General features: G+C 38.2%; 1 protein-coding gene across 1 annotated transcript in view; it reads right to left on the bottom strand.

The window, feature by feature from the left end:
- KLF12 (Kruppel like factor 12) overlaps positions 1 to 18,541 on the bottom strand; it is a 301,579-nt gene that overhangs the window by 145,647 nt on the left and 137,391 nt on the right. The window contains exon 4 of the mRNA XM_036250442.1: positions 4,261 to 4,807. Coding sequence (XP_036106335.1) covers positions 4,261 to 4,807 — 547 coding nt within the window. The remainder of the gene's footprint in view (positions 1 to 4,260; positions 4,808 to 18,541) is intronic.

Here is an 18,541-nt window from a genome sequence, read left to right as displayed (position 1 = left end):
ATTTATCCACAACTCTTTCCAGCAGAACTGTCTCGCCTTCCGGTCTCCCCTTTTTCCCCTCCCATCTGAACACAACTCACTTCAGTCGGGCCTTTGTCCCCACCACTCCACTGACCCACTGTCACCAACCAACTCTACCTCCACCAAATGCTCGATCTGAGTCCTCATTGTCCACAGCAGCTCTGGACACAGTGGATGGCTCCCTCCTTGCAATGTTCTCTTCACTGTCACCCTCTCCAGCACGCTTCCTCCCCCCTCACTGCCAGAGCAGAAGGGAGAGCGGGAAGGAGGGAGGGAGGGGAACCCTAAACACCCCTACTCCTCCATCAAGGCGGTAACAAAGCAAGAACAACGTCGCTTGTGATGTAAGACCTTCTGTTTTCTGCCATTAAATATCTGTAAAAAATTAATGAAAATCTGTGAAACCTACCAAACACTTCCCCAGGCTGGACTGAAATTCCTTTACGAGGTAAAAAATAACCCCTGAGGGTCTTGTTTATAAATAACTTGTCTCAGGTTACCTAGTAACAAACCCGGGCCAGACCAGCCTGTGCTTCCACAGGGAGAGTCTCTGCGCTCTGGGCACTGTCACTCGGAGGGGCTACCTACCATTTTACCCTTTTGGTATCAAGCAAAAGAAAAAGTCTTCCTTGAGACACCTTCTCTGCCATCCTCCCTCTACTGCTTTAGTCTAAATTGTGCTTGTTTCCTGTACCTTCCAGAACATCGTGCCGTTTCTCTTCATACCACATATTACACCGAAGGCCCAGCTGAGCTATGTTGGTGCCTGGGCTAACCAACAACTTACAACTCTTCAGATTAATATTCTTTAAGTAGGTGGATGGGCCAAGGTTCTGTCCTCATTTCACATCCTTTTGTTGTTACTCAAACTTATCCATGTGGAAGTTTCACCCTACTTCCCATCCCCCAACCATCCCATCTGAGCATCACAGTAAGAACCTTTCTTCCAACCATATGTAACACTCTCCAGGAAAATACTATTGTCACAAGCAGCTTTCTCTATCTGAAATTATAATTAAACTCTGCCGCGGGCAAATCCCTGGCTATGTTTCCATCCAACTCTGTCTACAATGACCAGTTATTTGTATTATTTTTTTGTGTAATGTTGCTATCTGCTGATAGACTATAAATACTCAGATAGAAACAGCATCTGCTTTGTTCAACACTGTGCCCCTTGTGCCAATAAAATGCCTGATACATGATAGATGCTCAGTCAGTACTTGAATGAACAAACGATGCGCGTCATATGCTACGTTATCTTAGACATGGATGTGTACACCCACGGCCCTCTGTGTAAGGTGACATACAGTAATCTATTTCTCTACCAGAGACCACATATGTTATACCAACTTCAGAAGTTGGTAGCTAATATAATTGGCTACATTGATATGAGTTCGTTTTTTGTTTTTTATTACTAGCATTTTGAAAGTCCAACTCTTTATTGTATTTTCTTTTGCTCATCTATATCAGTTACACGAGTCCTACGTGGGAATGAACTAGGGGATCCCTTTATCCCTCAGCCGTTTCATTGCTGGGCTAGTGCCCAGCTGCAAGTGTGCAAACTAAAGACTGGAGAGATTACCGGGACACCCTTTCCTTTACTCATTCTGGGCAGGACGCAGGCCTCCCACACTAGACACTTTTAATGTCATTTAATTAATCAGTTCAGCAATAAAAAAAATTTATAAAATACTATAGCAATATTTGTAGAAGATGGTGATTATAAAAACTTAATATCAAGTAATAAAAATAGAAAATATGGGACGTTTCCAGACAATTTCTCATGCTAAACACTCATCTCCTATAATTTGTTGGAGTAAAACCTTTGAGAGGCATTTCTATACCAACTTCTTGGGAGCGGTTTTTCATTTTTAAATTCAGTAAGTTTTATTTCCTCCAACTTTCTGTTTTCACAAAACAGAGAAAAAATTCCGAACATTATTGTTTCATGAACTTCAGGGGAAGATAATAATTACTAAATAATTGCAAACATGTATGGAGAGTTGATCAATGCTAGACGTTTATACATAAGCTCTTCATCTTCCCAAGAACCTTGAAAGATCGATCATGTTTTAATCCTATTTTATCACTGAAGAAAATAAAGATTAGTGAGACTAAATAACTTGCCCAAATCCAAAGCTGTAGATGAGAGAATTCTAACTAATACCTTCCTGATTCCAAATATCATGCTTGTAATGCCCACATCACAGTCCAGTGTACTTATGATTACATAAATATTCATTTTTGATATGAGAAAGCATTACTGAATATAACTAACAAATATACTCATGTAGAGAACAAATTACAGCCTGATGTTTAACAAAGTTCTCCTGCAAAGATATGTTTTCCATAAAATTAAATTTTGGCATTTTTGGCACTATACTTTATAATACACTTTAAATAAAAAATAATCTCTCCCATAAAAATTGATAATGGCAAATAAAAGAAATACCTCTTTTTTTTCTTCATTAGTGCATCAAAATTATTTTAAAAAGTCATAAAAATGTTAAAATCCTGATTAATCAATTTTATAATAAAAGCAATATCCCCCTTAAGTGCTATCGCACAAAGACTGGGTTCTACGTTCCATAGTATATACACATACACATATACAAAATAATATAACATGCAAGGTCATATTTTTGCTAATTCTTAGTTCTTAAAAATATTTATAAAGTCATCTATAATTACTATGCTGTACACCTAAAACTAATATAAAACTGAATTAACTGTAATTTAAAAAATAAAATAAAAAACTACAATAGAAGAAAGTGGAGTAGAATTTTAATGGATACTGAATGAGTTGGGGAAAAATAAAGCCCCAAATAGAATATAATGAAAAAAATATCTATAATTATAAAAGAAAATAAATACCTGATGTGTCATTGGTTATGTAATTATTCAAATCTATTAGCTCATTGTGATCAGAAGTAATAATAATATCAAAAAGGGGTCAGCTGAAGTTAAATCCATAAAAAGGCTCCCTACTCCCTGTTTTTCTTCTACCTTATTCATGAAGAGGGTGATGGGACTAGCATGAACATGAACTTGCCAAAGGTGAACGCACAGTACATGTTTGTAAAATTTCTCGAAGTACACAATCAAATATGCTTCCTATGCACTGAAGCTGACCTTACACAAGGACCTAAACAAGCATGTTTCCTAGCATTTTATGAGAAGGCAGTGTTTTCTGTTTGCATCAATCATCTTTTAATTATGGGCCTCAATAGTAATATGGTATTCAAAACAAGCAAAAAGTAATACAACATGAAGTCTTAATCCATCATCATTTCGAAGTTCTGAGGACAAAATACATCCATATGTATTCAGTTTAAAAGGGAATAAATCAATGATCATGGGCATTTTACATTTCTATAGAAGGGTGGCTTATTCTTTAGATTCACAGGAAGGGAAGAAAAGACATAAAAAACATGCTATTACATGTTCCTTCTAGTAAATTGAGGGAAAAAAAAAAGAACTTAGAAGTAGATAAATAACTTCATGTTCAGCTGTAAACTATCATATATAATTAACTAACTAGGTTATTATCAAACAGTCATGTAGCAAAGTATCTTCCTGCCTTCTAAACCCTAGAAGGGAAATAGTAACACTGTATGTTGATGTATTTCCATCATACTGAACCATCCTGCTATATAAATAATAACTTAAGACTTACATAAAGATAAGAACTCAAGCAACACGAATATTTTTGTAGCCAAACACCTAACTTAAAAATTCTTTTCATGGCAACTTAATTTACAAGTTACTTAAAACTAAATGATCAGATTTCAAGCTTTACGACTTTATGGCATTTTATATCATTGTCATCCAAATAACTTCCAATCTGAATAACTACAAGAAGAAACATCCTGATTCACATTTGTAAAAATTTCATAACAGGTCACTTCTACAAGGGATTTACACATTTATTCTTACAGACAGTTACACTAACTACAGATTGTCCTTCCCATCTAGGTACCTGAAGGTGAATGCTATTTTGCAGATTGAGGTATTTGAATTCTGGCATTAAATGACTTGTTACATAAAATATAGACTAAGTAATACTGAATCGTATACCTATATAAATCAGAGCTTAGTTCCTACTCTCAAAGGCTGTGCTGTGGTGTACAGAACTTGTTTGAGTGAAGTGTATTTGCATGAGATTTAGGCTTCGCTCACTGAATGAGAATCGTGACCTCTAGTGCGGAAACAAACCAAGGCTTTGCTTGTGTCCCTTACCTTTGCCATGACTTCTCCCGTCCTCCAAAAGCGGCACTACAATCGTGTTGTTCACATTTCCAGGTGACCGCACGGCTGTGTAGACAACAGGCACCGACTGTACGACCACGGGGATGCGGTGAACATGACTCAGTTTGTTAGACTGTAAATTCATGGGACTCGAAGGCGGTACAGGATGGATAATGTGCAAAAACTGCTGGCCTCCCACACCAGATGCCGAGGCAACGAGGGGCCCTGGAGTTAATACTGTTGACGAAGATGATGCTGAAGATACTGATGTTATAACAGTTGGGGATGAGGCTGGACGACTAGAAGAGGATGAAGAGGTTGAAGTTGAAGAAGGCGAGGAGGCGGACGCTGTCATGGAAACCGGGGAGGATGAAACGGCTGTGGGGGATGTCCTGGCTTTGTTGATAGACAAGTCCACTGGCTCAGTTTGTGTTTGGAAGTGATCTACAGACAACGAGTCCTCCGGAGGCTCCCCTTTCACATTATTTAACAACAGAGGAACAGCTTCCATATCGGGGTAGTTGTGGACGTTTGGAGACTGCAAGGAGAAAAATGGAAAACACATTTATCTTTGTTAATCATACAATTTAATAGATGGCAGATTTATTACTGAAGTGCTTATTAATTTTTCTCTTATTGCCACGAGACATTAATGTGTTCCCGAAATATTTCAAGGATTGCTCTGTGACAATCATCATGATGAAAGTTGATGCAAAAGTCCCAGAGTAAGAACAACCTCTGCTATGAAGACACCTTCATCCTGTCGGGAGAGACAGGCTCAGCTGTTAAAATCCAGAGACATAAGCGCACTATGGAGGAGTAAGGAGGCCATGGGAACCTAAACACAAATAGCAATTTAGAAAATTTTCTAAAAGACTAGTTCTGTATGTAAAGCATTACCGACCTAACTGTACAAATGCAACCTATTGAATTAAAAACATTCACTTTGTTGGTTTGACCCATTCTTCACTTATGGGTCTCAATTTCCTGTTATAAACCGAAAGGAATTCTGATTAGATCACCGTAAACATCATTGCAGCTCTATCTAGGTCCTAGGATTTTATAATCTAACCCTTACCCAACACTATCATAATCTGGGAGCATAATATTACCTGGCAACAATACTGGGAAAACCTTCACATTTGGTGAAAGACCTACCATACATTCTCATGAGCATTGAGAGAGGGGACAGAGTTCTCCAACCTCCCACCACCCGCCTACCACATTATTAAATACAAATCACTTCTAACAATTAGATTACAACTTAACTTTGTAATGACAATATTTTTGTCTCAAAATAACATACAGAATTCCTACAATGGTCCTTTTGGAAAATCATAATTTCAGGAAAAACTTTTTTTGGAAATTTTAAATTGTCTGACTGTTTTGTTTAACTTAAGATAACAATTTTGACCAAATTCAATTGCATTCATTTAAGTTTTTATTGATTTGAGAGAGAAGGAAAGAGAGAGAAGTAGAGAGAGAGAGAGAGAGAGAGAGAGAAACATTGATCAGTTGCCTTTTGGTGTACAGGACGGTGCTCCAACTGACCCACTCGGCTAGGGATCATTCCTTTAAGTTTCAAAGAGAAAAATTCAACAACAAAAATAATGATAATAATAAAGACTCCAAGATTCTACCCAGACTAATGGACTCAGAATTTTAAACTTAAAAAAAAATGTTTTTCCTTTATTGATTTAGAGAGAGAGAGAGGAAGGGAGAGGAAGAGAGAGAGAGAAACATCAATGAGAGAAAACATCAATTGGCTGCCTCCTGCATGCCCCCCACTGGGGATTGGGCCCACAAACTGGGCATGTGCCCTGACCGGGAATCAAATCAGCAACCTCTTGATGCTCAACCACTGAGCCACACTGGCAGGGTGGACTCAGAATTTTATTACTAGGCATTAATATAATTTAATCTTATACTTAATCACCCATAAATTCAAGAAGTGTTTATTGGGTGCCTACATTCAAGGCCCATAAAGACTCGAGTTCACTCAGCATGTGTCAGCCTTAAAGGAGAGGTTACATGTAAATGGACAATATTGTTCTATTATATGAAAACCAAAAACTCTTTTTCAGCTTCATTATGGTAACAGAACAACAATGCTTAAAATTATATTAAATTGGTACACTTCATTCTTTGTTTAATAAAAGATTTTGGTTTGCTATTCACCCCCAAACTTGAACACTGAAAGGAACAAAACATGTTTCTTTATAGAATATAAATTATAGCTCAATTCAGAAAATACAATAGGCAGTAGTATAAGGGAATTTTATTCTGCAACAGTGAGAAAAGAAAGAAAATAAGTCAACAATGTACCAGATCAACTAAAAAAGGGAAATGAGTTGATGTGCTATTGTGGATTTTGTTGTTATTGTTTCTAAGATAACATGATCACTGACCCAACAAAAAGATAAAATTAGAAAATATAAAAATGAATCATCCAAAATATCTCCTGCAAGAAATTCTAAGTAACAAGATTTTATTCATGTGTTGAAATTAAGAAATAAGTTTCTAATTTTCTCAGACATTAAGAAAGAAAAGAAAAAAAATGAACACCATAAACTACTTTTGTAAAAAGCTATTATCATTATCTAGTCTTCGAACAAGAACATTATTTCAATTGGTTCCCAGCATTATCATCTAATTTCTTTGTAGAACATTATATGATGCTTCTCATTAGTATGTTATCCCCTTACAGAAATTCTTTGTTATTTTATGAAAGGCTGCTTTCATAAAATATCTCAACTGATTTATCATTAAAATTATAAAATGTCCTTAAGCCCATGTTATGAAACACTGTTTGACTCCAGATGCAGTTTCGATTAATTTCTCTCTTTTAACTGTATTAGACATATCCAAAATTCTAATTCTGGAAGTAGTGACCACTTCCATCACAAATTTTTCTCCTCCTAAGTATCCGCTTAGACATGTTTCCTGCAACACTTTACCAACCAAGGGCTGAGAGGTAATTCATCACTGTAGAAACATTGTATAATGTAAACAAAAGACTACTTTAGCAGATTACGACAATACAGAAGGTGATAAATACGGAGCTTATTTGTAAAGAGATGGCTTCCAAGGCGTGAAACTTCACCGAGCTTTGCAGCCTGCTCAGAATTCCCTAGATAATGAGCGGGGGGCGGGGGGGGGGTCCACCTTTCGAAGGTATCTGCTTCGTCCCTAAGAAAAATAGTTATTCCCGAAGCTGTTTTACAACAACAGAAGTGTGTTCCTCATAATGCTGTTGTTGTATATCCTAGACAGCTATGAACACGGTACATGAACAGCACCTAGGAGCTTTCCTACACCTGAGAACCACGTCGCTTTTGCGTGAACTTGCACCAAAATACACAAAATGCTCATAGAAATTAGGAAGGGTAAACCAAGCCTCTGAACCACAGATTATGTTATGTGGAACCCTGGAGACGTTGTGCATGACTACTTTAGCATACACAATCACAGGCACACGCTGGCTCCTTTTACAATGCACCCAGCGTGTCCAAAAATAACACCTCATCAGTATAAGAGGACAAAATCCTCATTGTACCACTCATCTGTTTCGTTTACAGTGTTGACATACTATCATATCCTCATAGTCCATACTAGTCACTTCTACCATGTGGAAGGGAAAGTCGCCCATAACTGCAGCTTTAGGCCGTGCAGACGTATGAGCAAAGCCAGCAATACTGCAGAAACCCGGGTTCAAAGCAGCCCCGGCATCCTCGTCCTCCTTCTTTTAGAAAAGAGAAAGACCTGAATGGCTTGACCCTGACATCAGCAGTAGGAATTCATGGCTGCACTTCAGACAGTGGAGCACAGAAATGCATTGGTTCCGACGTTTGAACCCGTGACTGGGCCGCTCCAGGGAGGGTATGGGGAGCGCAGAAGGCAACCGAGAGCGGACAGCTGAGCGAGACCCAGGAGGGCTCCAGAGGGCAAGGCCGCAGGGCAGCGCACACTTCCATAGAAGGACTACTCGTGTTTGAAAAGGTGAGCGAAGAGACGGGCACGTATGCCGGGCGCTGGCCGGTTTGGCTCGCGGTTAGAGCATCGGCCTGCGGTCCAGAGAGACCCGGGTTCGGTTCCCGCTAAGGGCACGTACCTCGGTTGCAGTTTGTCCCCGGCCCTGGTTGTGTGGCAACCACTCGATGTGTCCCTTTCATGTCGATGTTTCTCTCTCTCTCTCTCTCTCTTCTTCTCTCTCCCTCCCACTCTATCTAAACAAAAAATGGAAAAATGTCCTCGAGTGAGGATTACAAAAAAAAAAGAGTTTTGCCAGGAATGGCAACTTTGACTGACTTTTTGCATCACCTGGTGTGGAAGAGATGATTAAACACTAAATTTAATGTTATCTGAAAAACAAAACAAAACAAAACAAAAAAACACTCTTTTTAAAGAATAAAGATTGTAGAAAAACACTGGGTTCTTGTCAAAGAGAATGACAGTAATTTCATTTTCCAAATGACTATATATTACTGAAAGGGTCCACAAGTAAGCAATTTGATAGGTAAATGTCTTAGGAAATAACTGCATAAATACACACAAAAGTGCAGCATGGGAAATGTAACAATATCTTCATAAAAATGTGTATGTGAAAACCTAAAGATAAACAAATATTATCTTGTTACGCTATTATTTTCTTCAAAAGTCAAAGCCAATTTTATTCATAAAATAAATATTACACATAATATTCTGGTGAAAGTATTCCTCTCAGTGATCTGGGAATTACATGTGAGCTTTTCTAATCACATAATCATTTTCCTGAATAAACATTTTACAATGTAACTTCACCTTATGGCATTTTGTTGAGTGAATGTAAAAATGAATCTAAAACCTCCTATGTGTTAGTACCCAGAAATATTGGATGTGTTTCCTACAGTCATCCACTGGTATCAGTTGAATGAAAAGCATTTTTAACACTAGTCCCCTGTCTTTGGAAAGCCCTTCAGAGATTATGTGTAGTCATGGTTGAGGATCACTTGGACAATATTCCGTTAAATGTTAGCCAAGATGTATAAGCTGTTTGTTTTGACTTTAACGACCAAGGATATTTAGAGAGTGGCATATTTGTGCTTATGTGTGCATACAGATACACACACACACACACACACACAGGGTTTCCCCAACTACCTAGTCATTCATCTATTCATCTATTTAGTCAGTCAGCATTTAAATAAACTATGTTTAATTTTGTCTTTATACATTTTGAGATATAATCTCATGGCAGTTATTAGAAAAGACTGTCAAGTGACTTGCCCAATATTACATAGCTCCTGGCTCAACTATTACAAGAATCATTGCTTTATAAGCCTGTTGTGTGGTTATTATAGAAAGAAAATTTGATTTGGACACAAAACACTTAAATTCATTTATCTGCTGTGCTGTCTTGGTATCATCATTAAAATTCTCTAGGTTTGATTGTATCCACCTATAAAAGAATAATATTAATTCCGCACTCATACAATTGTTGTAAAGAGTGAATTAAGGATATTAAGTGCTTTTAAGCATTACTGACAACTGTGGGAGAGAAGCAACTGAGTTTCCCCTTTTAGAATTAAAAATTCCAAACACAACCTAATTTATTACTATAACTCTCAGAAGTGACTTCATTTTCTCAACTCAGCGAAAAACATTCTGCTGCAGGATTGCATACTTCAGCCATGTAGAGGTATGGTGTTTACTAAATAACCAAACAGATACGTTACAAAAGTAGCTGAAAAAGTCAGAATATTGTCAGCATTTTTAGGGTCCATGTATAATTTTAAACGAACATATTTTTCTCTTAAAATATAAAAGAAAATAATCTGAAACTTTAATTTTTCTCTGCACTATTTATTTATTTATTTATTTATTTATTTTAACCCTCATTTGAGGATATTTTTCTATTTATTTTAAGATAGAGTGGGAGAGAGAAAGGGAGAGAAAGAGAAACATCAACGTTAGAGGGACACATCGACTGGCTACCTCCTTCATGACCCCAACCAGGGCCGGGGATGAACCACAACTGAGGTATGTGCCCTTGACCAGAATCAAAACTGGGTCTTTTTGGTCCATGGGCTGACACTACTGTTGAGCCAAATGGCCAGGGCTGTACTTTTTAGTTTAATTAGACTGGTTCACAGGATGATCATGTAACAGTTGCTGGAATATACTTTAGTTAATGGATCTGATTTCTTCCACAATATAAATAACCTATATCAAGCCATAGTTCAGTTTGTATTAATTATAACATATAAATATATTAAAATAATTGTTATGGGATGCTAACCATTCTTATTTTTTTGGTTAATCCTCATCTGAGGATATTTTTCCCTTGAGTTTTTTTTTAGATAGACTGGAAAGGAGGGAGGGAGAGGGAGAGGGAGAAACATCGATGTGAGAAAGACACATTGAATGGTTGCCTCCCGAATGATCCTGACCAATGCAGGGGAAACCTGCAACCCAAGTACGTGCCCTTGCCAGGGAATCAAACCCATGACCCTTTGGTCCTCGGGCCAACGCTCTAACTGCTGAGCCAAACCAGCCAGGGCATAACCATTCTTTCACAGTCTTATCACGGGATACAAACAGTAGAACATTATTTTTTTATGTATATCTCAGTAGAAAACTAGTTTATATAAGTTTTACTCTCTCACTTCGTGATTTATTGAACATGTACTTAAAAATATATATATATATTTTATTGACTTTTAGAGAGAGAGGAAAAGAGAGGGAGAGAGAGATAGAAACATTGATGAGAGAGAAATATTGATCGGCTGCCTCCTACACACCCCCTATTGGGGATGGAGCCCAAAACCCGGCATGTGCCTTGACCAGGAATCAAATCAGTGACCACTTGGGTGCATAGGCTGATGCTCAGTCCACTAAGCCACGCCAGCCAGGCTAAAGATGTACTCTTTATGGGAGGTGCTTAAAGAAACTTACTGTGCACTGCACACTGAAAAAGGAAATAAACTAAATCTATGATTCTGTATCTTGTAATCATTTCAGCATTTAAGTTATATGGCATTATTTTAAATGAACATGCATTTTAATTAAAGAGCTGAATTCCTTTTCTAACAGGAAATGCGCAGTAAGTACATGCCTTAGTTTTCATGCCTTCCTTTCCCTCATTAGTAAATGAAATTATAAAGACATGAGCACCAGGCTTAAAGCAAGCAACCTACAACTCTGGCCATTTTTGTTCCAAGTATAAAAGTCACTGAAAATCCATTTGTGAACAGAGCCTGCACTTCACTTTCCACTATATCGTTTTATTTTACTAAAAAGAAAAGGCTATTTTTCAAGATTCCTCTTGCATGGGGCCTCATGGTCATCATTTACCTTGTTTACAGCCCAGTGGTTTTTATTCTTTACATTTTCAAGGGCAAACTCTTAAAAACAAGGGTCGTAGAAGTGTGAATTTATAAAACTGCCAAGAAAAAAAGTAAAGCCAATTATAGAAAAGAATGAGAGAGACACTGTAGTTCCTCTGAAAGTATAGATGAAAGAATAAAAGGAAACGAGTAGAAATATCCTACATTAACAATCTGGAACTTGGTTTCAAAAGTATTGAATGAGTTATCTACTGCATGTCGGGGGAAGTTATTTGAATGAATATTTAATTTCAATTGCTTTATATCAATCTCTCAAGTGTTAGTTTAAGAAATGTTTGATTCCTTGAGAAAATTCAGAACACATGTATAACATAATGGGCTCTTTGTGTTTTTATATTTATGTTTTTATGCTTTCATAAATGAATTAAAAATGTTAATCTTAAAAACATGTTCAATACACATATGAATTTATTCTAAAATTTCCTTATTTCCTAGTTATTTTTTTCCATGACCTATTTTTCTCCCAGGACGTTCATGAGTCATATTACTTATACAAAGCAATCAGAATCTATGTTTACAGTTGACTACAAATCCGAAATTGGTTTGGCACGTGTATTGTTGGGGGAGGGTTAGCATGAAGTGAGAAGGGTTCTCCTACCTGGTGGTGGAACGTAGAGGGGATTCTGTTCAGGCATTAAAAAAAATTAACAGCAGACATTCCTCATCAATAAAATACTGACAGACATGTTTGGACATGATGTGCTGCATATTATGTATAAATATACAAATATTTCACAAATAAATATCTCATAATAAAATCGGTGAGTAATGTATCACACTTGCCAAACAAGAACATTGTACTCAAGATATTAAACCATTTAAACTTATTCTCCTCGTCAAATGAGACAAAGAAGTAGTATTATGAAAACCAACGTTGAAAAGGAAGACTAGGAAGTTAGTTTTGCTCCTATTTTCTGACAACTACTATCAAACTGAACCTTACAAAACATGCACAGATGTCCTGAAAATAAATTTTATGTTGCCAACTATATGACATTTTAGAAAAGGCAAAACTAGAGAGACAGTGAAAAGACCAGTGGTCGCCAGGGGCTTGGGGGAAGGGCGGGGAGGGTGAGTGTGGGAAGCACTGGGGGTTTTTCAGGGCAGTGACACTCTTCTGCATGTTACTGCAGTGCTGTTCGCATGTCACTAGGAATTTGTCAAACCCCAGACAACTGTACCACACACAGAACGAGTCTTAATGTAAACTGTGGTCTCTACTTAACAACAATTTACCAATATAGGTTCATTAAATCATTAAATGTAACACGCGTGTTACACTAATGCAAGATGTTAATAATACGGGTGACGGTGCACATTGAGGTGAGGTGGGTATATAAAACTCGTAGGTACAATCTACCAAACTATTCTGTAAGGCAAAATTTGTACTAAAAAAATAAAGCCACTAGTTATTTTTTAAAAATAAATTGAATTCGCCCTGGCCGGTTTGGCTCAGCGGTTGGAGCGTCGGCCTGCAGTACAGAGAGACCCGGGTTCGGTTCCCGCTAAGGGCATGTACCTCGGTTGCAGTTTGTCCCCGGCCCTGGTTGGTCGTGCGGGTGGCAGCCACTCGATGTGTCCCTTCACATCGATGTTTCTCTCTCTTTCTCTTCCTCCCGCTCTATCTGAACAAAAAAATGGAAAAATGTCCTCGGGTGAGGATAAAAAAATAAAAAATAAATAAATAAAATAAATTGAATTCAATACTAGTGATGAGATCCAGCTTTGTCTACTATTTTGTCTACCATTCTTTGTAACATTAATAATTAAAATGATTTACGTGACATTTATAAATTACAAAAAAAGAGGTAACTGTTGAAAGCTTATTTGTTTCCATCTCTTGATTAACATTTCTGGTTCTCTGGTTTTAAATTATTATTGTCACTCAGTGATAATTTAAAATATTAATTAAAGTTTCACAATCCGTGAGAGAACAACATGCCTTATGGAGATGAAACAGGTCATTCACCATAGGCGCCTGAGGCAATGTTCTGTGGCAGGTCTATATTTCAAAATATGCAATACTGTTTACCATTATCAGTTAGATTCATCTTCTCTGCTACCAGATAGAACTTGCTTTTGACTTCACAAAATGTTCACCTTTAAGTTATTTTTACAATGATACCTCATAGTAGTGGAATACACCAAATTTCAGAGACAAGAAAACCTGACCTTGGAGAGATTTAGATAACCACATTTTATTAAGACACAATGGACAAATAACATTCTATTAGTTTCAAGTATACAACATATTGATTTGATATATCCTCACTCAAGGACATTTTTAGAGGGGAAGAGAGAAAGAGGGACAGGGAGAGGGAGAGGAGGGGGAGAGAGACAGGGAGACAGAGAGAGATGAGAGAAATAGCAATCCTGTAGGTGCCCTGACCAGGGATCAAACCCATAACCTAGGTAAGTGCCCTGACTGGAATTGAACCCGAGACCTTTCAATGTACAGGATGATGCTTCTACCAAATGAACCACATGGGCCAGGGTAGTTTGGTATTTTATACATTGTGAAATTTTAGATATTTGTGCCATGAAGCTTTCAAAAGATGGTCATTCTGTTAGGAATATACTTCCAACCATCTCAATATCATGCAAATAGTCCTTCAAAGGGCTAGAGAGCTTTGGGGGAAAATCCCAGGGGCAACGTTATCACTGATGTACACAGTGTTGCATCTCAAGCAAATTAGACAAGAACCGAGACGAGTTATTCCAGAAGACTGCTGGACCACGTCAGCAGGGGCTTAGGGAGGACGCCACCGATGCTGAAGCTCCGTGTAAAGGGACTGAAGTGGCAGCACATAGACTCTGAGAACCAGGAAAACATTAATATTTGAAAGCTTACACATCGTTCTCTATAAAATGGGATTTTCAATTGGTTTTGTAACTAATTTAAAATATTAAAATATTATAATTATTAAAGTTAAATAATCTACAAGTTTAATATTCAAGTTAGTTACAAAGTTTTCCTCCTGAAAAAAAAGGGGGGGGGGTAACTTAATGCAGGGACTTAGGGACTTGCATTTAGACATACATGACAATTTGGGATTTTCATAAAACATACACAAATATGTAATCTTACCTTATTTTAGGAATAAGAACTATAAATAACAAAGTGGGCATAAACACAGGAATAAGGATAGAACAATGGTTTTAACCTGAGCCATGAACTGTAATCATCTATGAAACACCTTAAAGGTACATAGGCCAGAGATTTGGTAGGTCTGGGATAAGTGTCCAGGCACCAATAGTTTAAAAAGCATCACATGCGATTCCCATGATCAGCCAAGTTTGACACAATGCTCAACAACATGGGAAGATACTATCTATATAATATTAAGTTAAGTTAAGGGCTAAGTTAAAGATGTTAGTATATAGAACTGGATGTAAAGAACATACTTGATTTTGCCCCCCCCCCCAAATAAATAAAAATAAGATAAAGTACTCCAGAATATTAAAATGGTTTCTACATTTGCTGAATTTTGGGGGTGATCTTTATGTCCTTTTTTACATTTTCCTAATTTCCCCATATTTTCTACAGTGAATCTTTGCTCCTTTTAAAGTAAAAAGAAATGTATTATATTTCCAGAAAAATAAAAATATGAGTAGCATACAAAATATATTTTAAAGAAAAAAATCTACAAAAGAGCCCTGGCCGGTTTGGCTCAGCGGTTAGAGCGTCAGCCTGCGGTCCCGAGAGACCCGGGTTCGGTTCCCGCTAAGGGCACGTACCTCGGTTGCAGATTGTCGCTGGCCCTAGTTGGTCGTGCGGGCGGCAGCCACTCGATGTGTCCCTTCACGTCGATGTTTCTCTCTCTCTCTCTTCCTCTCTCTCCCTCCCACTCTATCTGAACAAAAAATGTCCTCGGGTGAGGATAAAAAAAAAAAAAAAAACACAAAAGGAACACAGTGTTTATAATTTCTATCTGGCTTTTCTGCTCCTAAATTCTAGTGAATCATAAGTTATTCAAAGAAAATTACTATTGTGAGGAGAAAATAACACATTCTATTAAAATCTCAGTTTGTCATGGGTGTTACTACTATCAGTTTTAGATGGGTGGCGTATTTACTGTACAGGAATTAATGTATCTTCCAATATAACTTGGAGTTAAACTATAGAAAAAAGCTAAAAATAACTGATAACTAAAGGTACACAATTCCAGTTTCTCCAGTGGACTAAAACACAATTCCAACATTGGAAAAAAATCCCAAAACACCAGCAAAGGAATAGAAATGCTACTTGAAAACCTGTCTGTACAAATGGAAACAATTAACAAGATGGAATCATTTTTTCTCTTCTGATCTATTTTCCCTGTGTGGATAGAAGGGCTAAGAGTCCACCTTACTGGTAATTTTCATGCTCTGTATATATATTTCTTCTTTGTATAAGAATTTATTCATAAAATGCTTCTAAAATAAAAATATAAACAAAATATAAATAAAACTATGGATTCCTTTTGAAATCCTATACCATTGTATAGGAACTACAAAGCTTTTTATATTTTTGATTAAAAAACCTTTACAGATATTCCTCATATTTCCCACATTGACCCCCTCCTCCCCACTCCCGCCCCCCTCCTGCCTTTTCCCACACTATTGTCTGTGTCCATTGGTTATGCATATAAGTTCTTTGGTTTATTTCTTCCTACCCCCCAACCCCTTTCCCTTTGAGGTTTGTCAGTCTAGCAATGAATTTGTACTTCTTAATCCCTTCACCTTTTTCACCCATTCCCCCAACACCCCTGGCAACCAACAAAATGTTCTCTGTATCTATGAGAATGTTTCTGTTCTACCTGTTCATTTTGTTTGTAGATTCCATTGTCAATAGATATGTATTCATTGCCATTTGTTTGTTCATATATTTTATCTTTTTCTTCAAAAAGACCCTTCATAATTTCATATAATAACGGTTTGATGGTGATGAACTCCTTTAACTTTTTCTTGTCTGGGAAAGTCTTTATATGGCCATTGATTCTAAATGACAGCTTTGCAGGATAGAGTAATCTTGGTTATAGGTTCTTGCTTTTCATCACTCTGAATATTTCTTGCCACTCCCTTCTGGTCTGCAAAGTTTCTTTTGAGAAATCAGCTGACAGCCTTATGGGAACTCCCTTGTAAGTAACTAGCTCCCTTTCTCTTGCTGCTTTTAAGAGTCTCTCTTTGTCTTGAACCTTTTGCATTTTGATGATGATGTGTCTTGGTGTGGGCCTCCTGGGGTTCATCTTATTTGGGACTCTCTGTGCTTCCTGGACTTGTATGTCTGTTTCCTTCACCAAGTTAGGAAAGTTTTCTGCCATTATTGTTTCAAACAGGTTTTCGATTTCTTGTTCTCGCTCTTCTCCTTATGGCACCTCCAAGATGCAAATGTTGGCACACTTGAAGTTGTCCCAGAGGCTCCTTACACTATCCTCATTTTTTTTTTTATTCTTTTTTCTTTTTGCTGTTCTGATTGGGCATTTTTTGCTTCCTTATATTCCAAATCGACGGTTTGCTTCTTGGATTTACGTACTCTACTATTGAAACTGTGTAAATTATTATTTCAGTTAATGCCTCCTTCATTTCTGACAGTGCATCCATCATTTCTGACTGGTCCTTTTTTATGCTCTTGAGGCCCTCACTAAGTTCACTGAGGTTCTCACTAAGTTCATTGAGCATCCTTATAAGCAGTATTTTGAACTCAGCATCTGTTAGGTTGCTTATCTCCATTTCGCTTAGTTCTTTTCTTGGGGTCTTGTTCTGTTCTTTCATTTGGGACCTGTTTGTCTCCTCATTTTGGCTGCCTCCCTGTGTTTGTTTCTGTGTATTACTTAACGAGCAGTATGGGGCTAGCTGAGACCAGATGCTGCTTGTTTGAAAGAATTTAGGAAAAACCTGAAGCAAGATCCAAGACAGGCCAATCCTATGGTTAAGCAACTGGCAACAGCTTGAGTGGGCCTGAAAGTTGGGTGGAGCAGGGCGGGGCCTCAGGGAGTCAGCAGGGTGGGGCTACCAGTGTGAGCCAGGTTGCTGGAGTCCCAGATATGGCTTCTGTCTGCCACCCCGGGGCAGGGCTCACCAAAGGAACAAAGGCCTCTGACAGCACGTCTGTCCAGGAGAAAACCCCCTCTCCAGCCCTCACTCCAATGCCAAACAGCTCAGTTCTTCCCTGTATGTCTCTGGTGCCCCTCGAGCTGCCTCCCCTCCAAGCTTAGAGGGAGAGAGTCCGATAAGTCCGTGCGCGGGCCCTTTAAGGAGCTGCCTGGGGCTCCAGCCGCCTCAGCCTCCCTGAGCCTCAGTTCCCGCTGGTTTTTCCAGCCAGAAGTTATGGAGATTCTCTTCCTGGCACTGGAACCCTGAGCAGGGCACCTGGTGTGGGACGGGGACCCCTCAGTCCTCAGGGAGGACCTTCCCAGCTGAGGTGTCCCCTTGATTTTTATCCGCCACACGTGGGTGTGGGCCCAGCCCGTCCCCTCCACCCCTCCTACCAGTGTGGATGCGGCGGCTGCTTTAATTCCGTAGTTGTAGGACTTCCATTCAGCTTGATTTCAGGCGGTTTTGAATGATGGTTGTTCTGTAGTTTAGTTGTAACTTTGATGTGGTTGAGGGAGGACGCGGTACCGCGGTTACCTATCCGCCATCTTGACCGGAAGTCCTCCAATCAGTGAGTCTTTAGAGGACATTACTATATAGTTAGCAAAGCAATGTGACACATCTGAGGATGCTGCAAAAAGACTCTTAATCCTTGTCCTGGTAGAAGTAACTCTTTAACTCTTCCTCTGCCCCTGACCTCCCTCAAGGTTTGATGAGAGTTTCATCACTTTTCTTTTTTTTAAGGAACTGAATTCAGAAAGCATGAAATGTATAAGCAATGTAAAATGTTTCAACCCTGTGCTATAAAAACT

Source organism: Molossus molossus, unplaced genomic scaffold, assembly GCF_014108415.1.
Source record: "Molossus molossus isolate mMolMol1 unplaced genomic scaffold, mMolMol1.p scaffold_m16_p_9, whole genome shotgun sequence".
NCBI lineage: Eukaryota > Metazoa > Chordata > Mammalia > Chiroptera > Molossidae > Molossus > Molossus molossus.
The sequence above is the reverse complement of the archived record's forward strand: the minus strand, read 5'-3'. Positions and strand labels throughout refer to the sequence as shown.